We start from the raw sequence: 14,515 nt of genomic DNA, 5'->3' as shown, positions 1-14,515 counted from the left end.
TCTCTATGTAACAGTAGATTTACAAATCTTGCCTAATAAAAATAAAAAGGCCTATATAAGAAAATAATAAATGCAAAAAATACTTAAGGATTTAGAAAATAATGAACAAAAGTATGATTTACAATTGTCTTTGGAATGTATCACATTCACTCATACCACAGTCACACATCATGAAAAGATTCACATTTTCTATTTACAAACAAACAAAAGTCCTATGCAACAAAACAAACATACCTGTTCAGTGTTTTAGCAGAAGAAAGGAACAGTTGCTATTTATCTGCCTTCAGTACATGCCTAACATAAAAATCAACAGCGATTTCAGGACACACAAAATAGCGAAGCGCTGCCCACATGCACAGAAACATAACACATGTTTGCTAGCTCGCGAAAACACTCTGAACCAATCCCACAAATGAAAATGAACCATGTGGAGCATAAAGGTTTAGTGTTTACAATTTAGTGACATCTATGGTGAAGTTTCATGTTGCAGCTGAATACCGCCACTCACCCCCCTTCCATCATGAGAGAGAACCTGGGTGGCTGCCTTCAGTTGTCATAAAAACTCAAAATGTGTTTGTCCAGTTTGGACTTACTGGGATTCATTACTAGGATTTTTCTATAACCTTCACCTAAATTTTACTCACTAAACCTTTAAATAAAAAGTGTTAAAAATGAGGGTGAATTCAGGATGAACTCTTCCATAAATCAGTGTGTTGTTAAACCGCTCTAGATCTACTGATTCAAGAGATCCTCCAGACATTCAAAATGTCTGAGTGAAAGTTTCTCAGCCTCCCTGCTATTAAAAGTCTGTAGAATGTTCCAATGAGCGAATGTGAGAAAACAGATCCTCCGAGGATTCACCACGAAAGCGAAAGTGGGTGTGTTGATGTTTCTTAACATGCAACAGATGGCAATTAAAACAAAAAAAGGAAATCAAATATATCGATGAAAAAGGTGGCATACACGTAGGAAGTGAAAACAAAGATGTCAAGAGGGCTAATACTCAGTGTCGATAAAAAGGTAAACAAAAACACTTGATCCCCGCAATGAAATGAATACATTAGGTCGTGCTCTCCGCCTGCTGCACCACCCCTCACCTGAAGGCTCCAGAGATTTCTGTGATGCTATGAATGCTGCCTGAGTGGAGAATCTTCTTCTGCATTGTGCATGTGTATAAGGCAACTCAGGAAAAGTTGGCACGAAATTTCCTGACATCCCTCTGGAGGTCATATCTCGAGGCACTACACCATCAGAATAGAACAAAGGAAGGCAGGGGTGAGTGAAACTCAATATTTGGTTGGGAGATGACCATCAGATCAATATCAATCATGCAATCTGGATTTTCTTTGTTATGAGCAGAAAAGGTTGTATCACATTTATTCACACATCACAGGATCAGACCTTCATCTCTGCAGTACATCTACCAGCAGAGAGTCTTCAGAAGAGCCAACAACACAACCAAAGTTGACCCCACTCAGCATCACCTCCTCACACCAGTCTGAAATGCAGGACTCCAAGACACATTTTACCTCAGGCCATAAAACTGATTAACACCTCCAAACACTGCCACTGTCTTCCTCAAAAAAAAAAAGGACAACTTACTGACATTGTGTCTTTGCACAACAGACTATATGCACTTGCTTTTGCACATTCCTTTAACCACTGTTAATACTGCCCCAGTATGTATGGATGTATATTTATCATCTGATGAGTCGATATGACTGCATTTATTTAAACTATTTCTGAAAATAAATACAGAGAAGAAGAAAAGCACTCTGACATTGATTTTTATTTTCTTCAATCATTTCACAGCTCATTACACAGCTAGTACAAATCAGGAATACCAATGTGTGTTACGATTCAATTAAGTAAATGTGATGTTTTTTTATTAATGTATTTGCTAATAAAGAAATTCAAACACAAAAATAATATCACACTATGAAATGAGTTTGTATTATTAATATATGTTACCAGCTCACCATGTGACTGGTACCAAGATAAAGAAGAAAGAGTAAAACATGGTGATCATCTTGTATTGGATTGTCAGTTGATACATCAACCTGAGAGCACATAGTTAATCATACTCACAAGTGATTAGTCCAATGGTGAGGGGGTTCATAGGAGCAGAGCTGAAAACAGAGTGAGATGTCCTTTCTTCTGAAAGACTATGAAAAGAGGGAAGAACAGATCCAATCAAACCAGTGTAAAGCTGCAGTGACTATTGATTGATAATGCTAATGCTAATGCTAATGTGAAACGTGTGACGACTGGGGCACAGCGAGCTCCTCTGGTCACACAGGCTGAGGCTGCAGGAGTGTAAATGTCACTGTATTCACCGTGGATCAGGAGAAACAGGGCGGAGAAACGAGCTCTGTCGGGATGAGCCGCTCTCAATCACTGCCACTTGTCGGTCAGTGGGCACCTGGCAGTGAGGATGAGCATGTCATGAGGGCCATTGTACATCACCTATACACAGTCTTTCCCCATTTCCATTATAACTGAATAAAGCATAATGATAAAGAGGGACACTTACTTGTTCTGAATAAAAAAGTATTGTGCGATCATTGGGGTTTGATGAGTTAGAGGCGAGCAGTTCCAGACAACTACAAACCTTGGGTTTCCTGACTACTACAGAGACGCCACATGCAGAGTAAAAGAGCCCACACAGGAGTGATCGGGCCGTGATGGATAAGGCTGAGTGGAAGGTGAGGCATGAACAGAGACATGGAGGCTCTAGCTCTCTACCTAAGCCTGAGAGGCTACCTGCAGTGCTGTCAAAAATATAAGCCTTGTTATTATGATGACCTAAAATCCTACATAGGTGACATTGATGTGTCCTGGAGGTATAAAGCCACTGGTGGCAAACAGCAGTATTACGCTGGACATGATTGGTTAAAGAAACATACTAGACCAATTTTCAAATTAGGTCTGCCTTGACCATTTTACTGTAAAAAGTGAGTGATTGTCGTATTCAATAAAATAGTACTTACAGCAGGACTGGTCTGATAGCCACATTCATGCTGGCGTCTGTTTAGGATAAAAGGAAAAGGAAAACATCCTTTTTATTATCTCTGACCAGGAGGTTATGTTTTCACACCTGTTTATATGTCGTTTGTAAGCAAGATTACTCAAAACTACCTCAAACAAGATTTCTCAGAACGTGGTGGAAGAATGTGACATGGGACAGAGAAGAAACACTGTATTGGGTGCAGATTCAATCAGGGGTCACATCCAGGAGGGTTTTTTCAATTTCTTTAACTTTATAAAATAGCATTTTTTCAACATTTTGACCATTTACCCAGGAAACAATTCATTGACCTTGATGAATCCAATCCGCACATTAATGGAACTGATATTCATGAATGTGTGAAATTTGATGCAGCTCAAATTAATTTAAGGGGACTGTCAAGTCTGGTCGTGGTACGTATGCTGAAAGATGTTCTAGTTTGTTGGTGTATCTGGCCAGCAGGATTATCCAAAAACTACTGAACTGATTTCCACCAAACTTGGTGGAGAGCTGGGGCGTTGCCTGGAAGAACCATGTACATTTTGGTGTGGATGCAGATTAAGGGTTGGATTCAGGATCTTTTCCACTTTCTCTAACTATGTTTGTCTGCATAGATAAATAATTTAGGCTATCAGACCACCTTTTTTCTTTTATATTTCTACCATTAGAATTAGACAAATATGTGTGGGATTGACTGTAAGCGGAGGTACAGTTTGTGCTCTACTGAGGTCACTCTAGTTAAAGATATAATTGATGATGTTATCCTGAGGCACAAAACTCTATTTTACTTCCTTGACATAAACATTTACTGCACATTTGACGTGTTGTGCCAAATAACAATATATGTTGAAATGTATCATAATGAGGTACCTTTCCAGTTAAATGTGAGCAATAACAACTGGACCCAACTTTAAATATGTAAACATTTACTGTAACATGATGCTGGCATCTTCATTATGTCTTACAGTTGTGACCCCGAACCCTGGATGTCTGCAGTCTGTTATCGATGGTTCCCTTCCTGAACAAATGACGCTCGGCCCAACCAGATGGGTCCACTGCCCTGTCCAAAAGCAGCATGTTGCAGTGCTGAACGAACCCTGCCACACCTCAGCTGTCTGCACACCACACTGGCATCGCTCAGGTCCCCAGGAATCACACACTGTCCCCACTGTCCAGCATGGTAGATCTCCACCTGCCAGAGCAGCGGTTGTCAGAGCTGACCAGCCCCACTGGTGAAGCAGCCACGTAGACACACACATGCAACAAAATACTGTTGATTAGAGACACAGATGAAAGAGAGACTTCAATAGGATTTCTATAAAACCCAGTGATATCAGCGTGAAGCAAATATTCCATATTTCTGTTCTCTAATGTTATCCCATGTCTGGACAGGAGACTTCATTGGCTTAAAATCTACAAATAAGCATTTACCACAGATGACACCAGCATCCCCACTGTGACCACAGTTGGAGATCCAATCCTCGGCGCCGCACTCGGTCAGCTTTTGATTCACGTCGGAGTGCGACATCGGCTCCAACCAGATGAATCTCTGCCCTGTCCAAAACGTGCACTTTGTGGTGCTGACAGACCCTGCCACAACCCAGCTGTCTGCACACCAGAGCATCAACCAGGTCCCAGTGGTCATCACACTGCCCTCACTGTCCATGGAGGAAGACTTCCACTCTGCCAGAGCAGGAGCTGTTTCCTCCACTGGGCTGTGGCGGACCGGTACCTCGACTCCTGTGCTGTTGTCCACTGCCAAGGTTCCAGGGTGCCAGATATGAGCATGGGAGGTGAAGGTCTGAGATCCTGATCAGGTGTGGTTGGTGAAACCGTGGAGTTTGGTCCTGGTTGAACTGGAAAGACAAAATCTATGTGAACCCACACAAGACAACAACAGCCTGCACTTCCATCATTAATGAGGAAACATATTTTTATTATCAGACCAGGAGGTTTTGTTTTCACACCTGTTTATATGTTTGTTTGTATAAAGATTACTCAAAACTACCAAACAGATTTCCACAGAACTTGGTAGGAAGAATGTGATATGGGTCAGGTAAAGAAACACTTGTATTTTGGGTGCAGATTCCATCAGTCACATCCAGAGGGCTTTTTTTCATTTTCTTTAACTTTATGTAAATAGGCGTTTTTCAACATTTTGACCTTTTACCCAGGAAACAATTCATTGACCTTGATGAAATCCAACTCTGGCAAGCAATAAGGGAACTGGATATCTATGAATGTGTGAAATCGATGCAGCTCAAACACCTTAAGGGGACTGTCTGTCCTTGGTGGTGGTACGTAGCTAATTGGAGTGATGTTCAGTTTGCTGGTGTATTCACAGTTATGGATTATGCAAAAACTACTGAAGGATTTCCACCAAACTTGGTGGAGAGCTGGGGCGTGGCCTGGAAGAACCTTTTAAATTTTGGTGTGATACAGATTAAGGGTTCATTCAGAATCTTTTCCAATTTCTGTAACTATGCTTTGTACCACAGATAAATAATTTAGGCTACTAGACCACTTCCTTTTCTTTTATATTTCCACCAATAGAATAAGACAAATATGTGTGGATTGACTGTAAGCGGAGGTACAGTTTGTGTTCTACTGAGTGTCACTCTAGTTAAAGATATAATTGATGATGTTATCCTGAGGCACAAAATCCTATTTTACGTTCTGATATAAACATTTACTGCACATTTGACGTTGTGCCACAAAAATAACAATATATGTTGAAATGTATCAATGAGGCAATTTTCCAAAGTTAAATGTGGTTAACAATAACTGACCTAACTTTAAATATATATAAACATTTACTGTAACAGATGATGCTGGTATCTTCATTATGTCTACAGTTGTGGACCCCGAACCCTGATGTCTGCAGTCTGTTATCGATGGTTCCCTTCCTGAACAAATGACGCCGGGTCTCAAATCAGATGGGTCCACTGCCCTGTCCAAAGCTGGGCATGTTGCAGTGCTGAACGGTTCCTGCCACACCCCAGCCGTCTGCACACCACATTGGCATCGTCTCAGGTCCCAGGAATCGGCCACACACTGTCCCCCACTGTCCAGCATGGTAGATCTCCACTGCCAGAGCAGCGTGCTGTCAGAGCTGACCAGCCTCACTATAAAGGAAGCACGAGACACACATGCACAAAATACTGTTGATTAGAGACACAGATGAAAGAGAGACTTCAATAGGATTTCTATAAAAACTCCAGTGATATCAGCGCAGCTAAATATTCCATATTTCGTTCTCTAATGCTATCCTAAGTGTTGTCTGACAGGGAGACTTCATTGGCTTAAAAATCTGGCCAAATAAGCATTTACCTTCACAGATGACACCAGCATCCTCACTGTGACCACAGTTGTAGATCCAACTGTGCCGGCACTCGTCAGCGATTCGCTGCCGGGAGCAACATCGGCCCAACCAGATGAATCCTCTGCCCTGTCCAAAACGTGCACTTTGTGGTGCTGACAGACCCTGCCACAAACCCAGCTGTCTGCACACCACCTGAGCATCAACCAGGTCCCAGTGGTCATCACACACCGCTTCCCACTGTCCATGGGAGGAAGATTCCACTCTGCCAGAGCAGGAGCCAGCCCATTGGCCAGGCGGACCTGTACCTCGACTCTGTGCTGCTGTCCACTGCTGTTGTTCCAGGGGTGCCAGATATGAGCAAGCAGAGGTGAAGGTCTGAGATCCTGATCAGGTGTGGTTGGTGAACTGTGGAGTTTGGTCCTGGTTGAACTGAAAGAAAAATCTATGTGAACCCACAAGATAACAACAGCCTGCACCTCCATCAATATTAATGAGGAAAACATCTTTTTTATTATCTCTGACCAGGAGGTTATGTTTTCACACCTGTTTATATGTTTGTTTGTAAGCAAGATTACTCAAAAACTACCAAACAGATTTCCACAAAACTTGGTGGAAGAATGTGATATGGGTCAGGGAAGAAACACTTGTATTTTGGTGCAGATTCAGATCAGGGTCACATCCAGGAGGGTTTTTTTCACTTTCTTTAACTTTGCGAAATAGGGCGTTTTTCAACATTTTGACCTTTTACCCAGGAAACAATTCATTGACCTTGATGAAATCCAATCTGGCACATTAAGGGAACTGATATCTATGAATGTGTGAAATTTGATGCAGCTCAAATTAATTTAAGGGGACTGTCGGTCCTTGGTGGTGGTACGTGTGCCACTGAGTGATGTTCTAGTTTGTTGGTGTATTCGTCAGCAGGATTATGCAAAAACTACTGAACTGATTTCCACCAAACTTGGTGGAGAGCTGGGCGTGGGCCTGGAAGAACCTTTTAAATTTTGGTGTGGATACAGATTAAGGGTTCGATTCAGAATCTTTTCCACTTTCTGTAACTATTGTACGACAGATAAATAATTTAGGTTATCAGACCACTTCCTTTTTTTCTTTTATATTTCCACCATTAGAATAAGACAAATATGTGTGGGATTGACTGTAAGCGGAGGTACAGTTTGTGTTCTACTGAGTGTCACTCTAGTTAAAGATATAATTGATGATGTTATCCTGAGGCACAAAACTCTATTTTACGTTCTTGACATAAACATTTACTGCACATTTGACGTGTTGTGCCACAAAATAACAATATATGTTGAAATGTATCAATGAGGCAATTTTCCAGTTAAATGTGAGCAATAACAACTGGACCCAACTTTAAATATATATAAACATTTACTGTAACAGATGATGCTGGCATCTTCATTATGTCTACAGTTGTGGACCCCGAACCCTGGATGTCTGCAGTCTGTTATCGATGGTTCCCTTCCTGAACAAATGACGTCGTCCAACCAGATGGGTCCACTGCCCTGTCCAAAAGCAGCATGTTGCAGTGCTGAACGGACCCTGCCACACCCCAGCTGTCTGCACACCACATTGGCATCGTTCAGGTCCCAGGAATCGTCACACACTGTCCCCACTGTCCAGCATGGTAGATCTCCACTCTGCCAGAGCAGCGGTTGTCAGAGTTGACCAGCCTCACTGGTGAAGCAGTTACGAGACACACATGCAACAAAATACTGTTGATTAGAGACACAGATGAAAGAGAGACTTCAATAGGTTTCTATAAAAACTCCAGTGATATCAGCGTGAAGCACATATTCCATATTTCTGTTCTCTAATGTTATCCTATGTTGTCTGACAGGGAGACTTCATTGGCTTAAAATCTACAAATAAGCATTTACCTTCACAGATGACACCAGCATCCTCACTGTGACCACAGTTGTGAGATCAATCCTCCGTGCGGCACTCGGTCAGCTTTGATTCGCTGCGGAGCAAGCAACATCGTCCAACCAGATGAATCCTCTGCCCTGTCCAAAACGTGCACTTTGTGGTGCTGACAGGACCCTGCCACAACCCAGCTGTCTGCACACCACCTGAGCATCAACCAGGTCCCAGTTGTCATCACACACCGTCCCCCACTGTCCATGGAGGAAGATCTCTACACTGCCAGAGCAGGAGCTGTTTCCTCCATTGGCCAGGCGGACCTGTCCCTCGACTCCTGTGCTGTTGTCCACTGCTGTTGTTCCAGGGGTGCCAGATGTGAGCGAAGCAGAGGTGAAGGTCTGAGATCCTGGATCAGGTGTGGTTGGTGAAACTGTGGAGTTTGGTCCTGGTTGAACTGAAAGAAAAATCTATGTGAACCCACAAGATAACAACAGCCTGCACCTCCATCAATATTAATGAGGAAAACATCTTTTTTATTATCTCTGACCAGGAGGTTATGTTTTCACACCTGTTTATATGTTTGTTTGTAAGCAAGATTACTCAAAAACTACCAAACAGATTTCCACAAAACTTGGTGGAAGAATGTGATATGGGTCAGGGAAGAAACACTTGTATTTTGGTGCAGATTCAGATCAGGGGTCACATCCAGGAGGGTTTTTTTCACTTCCTTTAACTTTGCGAAATAGGGCGTTTTTCAACATTTTGACCTTTTACCCAGGAAACAATTCATTGACCTTGATGAAATCCAATCCGGCACATTAAGGGAACTGATATCTATGAATGTGTGAAATTTGATGCAGCTCAAATTAATTTAAGGGGACTGTCGGTCCTTGGTGGTGGTACGTGTGCCACTGAGTGATGTTCTAGTTTGTTGGTGTATTCGTCAGCAGGATTATGTAAAAAACTACTGAACTGATTTCCACCAAACTTGGTGGGGAGCTGGGGCGTTGGCCTGGTAGAACCATGTAAATTTTGGTGTGGATGCAGATTAAGGGTTGGATTCAGGATCTTTTTCCACTTTCTGTAACTATGCTTTGTACGACAGATAAATAATTTAGGTTATCAGACCACTTCCTTTTTTCCTTTTATATTTCTACCATTAGAATTAGACAAATATGTGTGGGATTGACTGTAAGCGGAGGTACAGTTTGTGCTCTACTGAGTGTCACTCTAGTTAAAGATATAATTGATGATGTTATCCTGAGGCACAAAACTCTATTTTACTTCCTTGACATTAACATTTACTGCACATTTGACGTGTTGTGCCACAAAATAACAATATATGTTGAAATGTATCAATGAGGCAATTTTCCAGTTAAATGTGAGCAATATCAACCGGACCCAACTTTAAATATATATAAACATTTACTGTAACAGATGATGCTGGCATCTTCATTATGTCTACAGTTGTGGACCCCGAACCCTGGATGTCTGCAGTGTGTTATCGATGGTTCCCTTCCTGAACAAATGACGTCGTCCAACCAGATGGGTCCACTGCCCTGTCCAAAAGCAGCATTTTGCAGTGCTGAACGAGCCCTGCCACACCCCAGCTGTCTGCACACCACATTGGCATCGTTCAGGTCCCAGGAATCATCACACACCGTCCCCCACTGTCCACGGAGGAAGATCTCTACTCTGCCAGAGCAGGAGCTGTTTCCTCCATTGGCCAGGCGGACCTGTCCCTCGACTCCTGTGCTGTTGTCCACTGCTGTTGTTCCAGGGGTGCCAGATATGAGCGAAGCAGAGGTGAAGGTCTGAGATCCTGGATCAGGTGTGGTTGGTGAAACTGTGGAGTTTGGTCCTGGTTGAACTGAAAGAAAAATCTATGTGAACCCACAAGACAACAACAGCCTGCACCTCCATCAATATTAATGAGGAAAACATATTTTTTATTATCTCTGACCAGGAGGTTTTGTTTTCACACCTGTTTATATGTTTGTTTGTAAGCAAGATTCCTCAAAAACTACCAAACAGATTTCCACAGAACTTGGTGGAAGAATGTGATATGGGACAGAGAAGAAACACTTGTATTTTGGTGCAGATTCAGATCAGGGGTCACATCCAGGAGGGTTTTTTTCACTTTCTTTAAATTTGCAAAAATATGGCGTTTTTCAACATTTTGACCTTTTACCCAGGAAACAATTCATTGACCTTGATGAAATCCAATCTGGCACATTAAGGGAACTGATATCTATGAATGTGTGAAATTTGATGCAGCTCAAATTAATTTAAGGGGACTGTCGGTCCTTGGTGGTGGTACGTGTGCCACTGAGTGATGTTCTAGTTTGTTGGTGTATTCGTCAGCAGGATTATGCAAAAAACTACTGAACTGATTTCCACCAAACTTGGTGGAGAGCTGGGGCGTGGGCCTGGAAGAACCTTTTAAATTTTGGTGTGGATACAGATTAAGGGTCCGATTCAGAATCTTTTTCCACTTTCTGTAACTATGTTTTGTACGACAGATAAATAATTTAGGTTATAAGACCACTTCCTTTTTTTCCTTTTATATTTCTACCATTAGAATTAGACAAATATGTGTGGGATTGACTGTAAGCGGAGGTACAGTTTGTGCTCTACTGAGTGTCACTCTAGTTAAAGATATAATTGATGATGTTATCCTGAGGCACAAAACTCTATTTTACTTCCTTGACATTAACATTTACTGCACATTTGACGTGTTGTGCCACAAAATAACAATATATGTTGAAATGTATCAATGAGGCAATTTTCCAGTTAAATGTGAGCAATAACAACTGGAACCAACTTTAAATATATATAAACATTTACTGTAACAGATGATGCTGGCATCTTCATGATGTCTACAGTTGTGGACCCCGAACCCTGGATGTCTGCAGTGTGTTATCGATGGTTCCCTTCCTGAACAAATGACGTCGTCCAACCAGATGGGTCCACTGCCCTGTCCAAAAGCAGCATTTTGCAGTGCTGAACGAGCCCTGCCACACCCCAGCTGTCTGCACACCACATTGGCATCGTTCAGGTCCCAGGAATCGTCACACACTGTCCCCCACTGTCCAGCATGGTAGATCTCCACTCTGCCAGAGCAGCGGTTGTCAGAGTTGACCAGCCTCACTGGTGAAGCAGCTACGAGACACACATGCAACAAAATACTGTTGATTAGAGACACAGATGAAAGAGAGACTTCAATAGGATTTCTATAAAAACTCCAGTGATATCAGCATGAAGCACATATTCCATATTTCTGTTTTCTAATGTTATCCTATGTTGTCTGACAGGGAGACTTCATTGGCTTAAAATCTACAAATAAGCATTTACCTTCACAGACGACACCAGCATCCTCACTGTGACGACAGTTGTGAGATCCAATCCCTCGGTGCCGGCACTCGGTCAGCTTTGATTCGCTGCCGGAGCAAGCAACATTGTCCAACCAGATGAACCCTCTGCCCTGTCCAAAACGTGCACGTTGTGGTGCTGACAGGACCCTGCCACAACCCAGCTGTCTGCACACCACCTGAGCATCAACCAGGTCCCAGTGGTCATCACACACCGTCCCCCACTGTCCACGGAGGAAGATCTCTACTCTGCCAGAGCAGGAGCTGTTTCCTCCATTGGCCAGGCGGACCTGTCCCTCGACTCCTGTGCTGTTGTCCACTGCTGTTGTTCCAGGGGTGCCAGATGTGAGCGAAGCAGAGCTGAGGGTCTGAGATCCTGGATCAGGTGTGGTTGGTGAAACTGTGGTGTGGTGCACTGCTGCTGTTTGAGAGGTGCCTTTCTGTCCTGGACCAGGAGTGGTCAAAGGAACTGCAACGTCTGTTCTGTTCACCTCTGTTGACAATGAAAAACATCAGTGTGCAACAATGAGTTTTTGTTCATAAAATGTAATTTGAATATTTAAACAAAAGGACAATATATTCTCTATAACGCTTACAATAGATGGATTAAATGGGAAAATTGAATTTGTTAGAGAGTAAAGTTTCAGTACCTGCACAGTAGGCAAGATTGCATGTGCTCGGCTTCACCAGTTTGTAGACGTAGTAGTTTCCATTGCAGAGTTTGACATTGATGGTGTGTGATCTAAAAGAGCAGCAGCTGGAGCTCCAGTGATTACATACATTCCGATTTACAATCACTCCTGGCTGTGTGGGATGAGGCTCTGTTATCCATAGGGGAGCGTGTGTTCCACACCTGTTTGTCTGAACACACCTCTCGGGAACGTGGGCACTGGTTTGATTCAGAAACAGACGATACCAGCCTTGCCAGTTAACATCTCTGTCACAGCGTGGGATCAGATTCATTGTGTTATCTGTCGACCGCCAGTCATGGTGCAGCTCAGTGTAGCGCTCACAGGGGTCAGCGCAGCGGGCGACCCCATTATTACTGATGCAGTCCATGCCTGTTGGGCAAACAGTGTTTCCACACCTGAACTGGACAGATTGGGGAGAGGGCCCAGATCTGACGGTGGAGGAAGGCACCATACATATGAAAGAGCCTGGTGTGTTGTGGCACACCTGAGGCGGCGCACACGGTGGGTCTGGGAGAGAGCACTCGTCAGTTTCTACACAGCCGCTGTCTGGTGACCAGTGATAACCTTGGCTACAGCACGAAGAGTCACTGCAGAGTTTTGTGTCGTAGCAGGTGAGACCGTCGCCTACGAAGCCATCTTTACAGACACAAGAGAGGACCGGGCCACTGAACGTGTCTCCTCTTTCCCGTGACTCCAGGCACATGGATTCATCGTGACATGAATCACAGCTGGAGACAAGTGTCCCTGTGAAAAGTACGAAGACAGTTTGATCCATGCTCTTGTAAAAGTTTATTCGCTTCTCCAAATGAAACCGTGAAAACCAAGATTGAACTGATTCTAGAAATTAGTACATAAAGCTTTAAGTACTCAAAAGGCACTTCTGGCAAGAATGAGTGTTATAATATGGGAAATGTATTTAAGTGTGTATTTACAGACGTCAGTATTCATGATTGAAAATCAACAATGAATATTTATTATATCACCTCAATATTAACAGCTATGTACCACTTCAGATTGTCCAAAACATTTCCTTGTTATTTCATATGAGAATGAAAGAACAAGGAAATGTGTTCAGTGAACAAGGAAATGTGTTCAGTGTTCAGATCACTGAAGACATTTCCTTGTTCAAAAGTCAACAGGCAGAACATTGATAAGCTGTTTTTGTTTTGTTTTTTGTAATAAACTAAATAATAGGCCATTTCACACAGATTCCGAAAAGGATGTTTATTTTTGACTTTGAGTGCAGTTAAACAGAAAAGTGATATAACATCATATATTATATTATATACATATATTAACATCAGTGGATCTGTACGGTTGATAATTCTCACGTTAAAATGAGTTTAGAAATCAATGAAATTTCGTTTAAACTGAATGTGGTAGGTATTCTTCACACCCTGCAAGAGTAATAGGGTTTTAGGGAATAAGCAATTAATGCTATCTTTTTATGTGATACATTTTTAATTGAAGTCCTAAGCTTCTATTCCTTCACTCTGTGGACTTGAACAGACAGTTAGACTCGGTCTTTTCTCATGAATGTCACTTTCAACTCTCTCTGAGGCTTCTAAGTCCCCCCCTGCTAATAGGCTTATTTATTTGGTAGTTTTCCCTCACTCTTGTCAAAGGTTAAAGACAGAGGGTGTCACACCTTGCTAAGCCTTAAGAGGCAAATTGTTATTTGTGAATATGGGCTATAGAAATACATTTTGATTGATTGATTAAACAGTTGGCAACTCTAAATATACAATGTCCAGATACGTCAGAACCAGAAGCACAGACAGAGCTGGGAGGCTGATTTAAAGTTATTTAAGGACAGATTAAAAACTTGATCACAGAGAAAAGGTAAAATAAACAAATTCATACTTGTGAGGTGTGGTCTGTGAACACATTCTGCTAATTTTAATTGTTCACCAAAATTTACTGTGTAATCGAGTAAGATGAAATGTAACTCGAGATGACAGAAAGTCAGATTGACTTACCTGAAGTGTTCCCTGTAAAAAACTGCAAAATTAGGAGCAAGAGCAAACCCCCAGGCATCTCCATCATGGACCACATCCACGACACAAACTTGCTGAAAAACACAAAAGAGATGTATGAAAATCATATGTTCACATTATGATCATGACTTTACTTTGCCAGTGTTGGTACTCACCTTGGAGAGAGTGAGTGGAAATTTAACAGATGCTGAAATTGTTTGTGAAATTTGCCTAGTGAGCGAGAGCACGAGTCTATAAATACT

General features: G+C 42.3%; 1 protein-coding gene and 1 non-coding gene across 2 annotated transcripts; both read right to left on the bottom strand.

The window, feature by feature from the left end:
* Window positions 1-2,757: 2,757 nt before the first annotated feature.
* LOC118118692 lies at window positions 2,758-5,930 on the bottom strand. Its single transcript, XR_007034723.1, has 3 exons — window positions 5,825-5,930; window positions 2,991-3,027; window positions 2,758-2,771 (listed from the first exon to the last, which is right to left on the bottom strand). It is a non-coding gene; the product is annotated as an uncharacterized LOC118118692 (transcript).
* Window positions 5,931-8,338: 2,408 nt separating this feature from the next.
* LOC124851133 (soluble scavenger receptor cysteine-rich domain-containing protein SSC5D-like) lies at window positions 8,339-14,466 on the bottom strand. Its single transcript, XM_047342144.1, has 7 exons — window positions 14,429-14,466; window positions 14,256-14,347; window positions 12,235-13,020; window positions 11,568-12,077; window positions 11,061-11,375; window positions 9,875-10,083; window positions 8,339-8,667 (listed from the first exon to the last, which is right to left on the bottom strand). Exons 2-7 carry the CDS (start codon window positions 14,329-14,331, stop codon window positions 8,488-8,490), a joined length of 2,076 nt encoding a protein of 691 aa, XP_047198100.1. The 5' UTR covers window positions 14,332-14,347; window positions 14,429-14,466; the 3' UTR covers window positions 8,339-8,487.
* Window positions 14,467-14,515: the final 49 nt, after the last annotated feature.

This window comes from Hippoglossus stenolepis, chromosome 2 (genome assembly GCF_022539355.2).
Source record: "Hippoglossus stenolepis isolate QCI-W04-F060 chromosome 2, HSTE1.2, whole genome shotgun sequence".
Taxonomy (NCBI): Eukaryota; Metazoa; Chordata; class Actinopteri; order Pleuronectiformes; family Pleuronectidae; genus Hippoglossus; species Hippoglossus stenolepis.
This window is presented reverse-complemented; position numbering and strand designations above follow the sequence as displayed.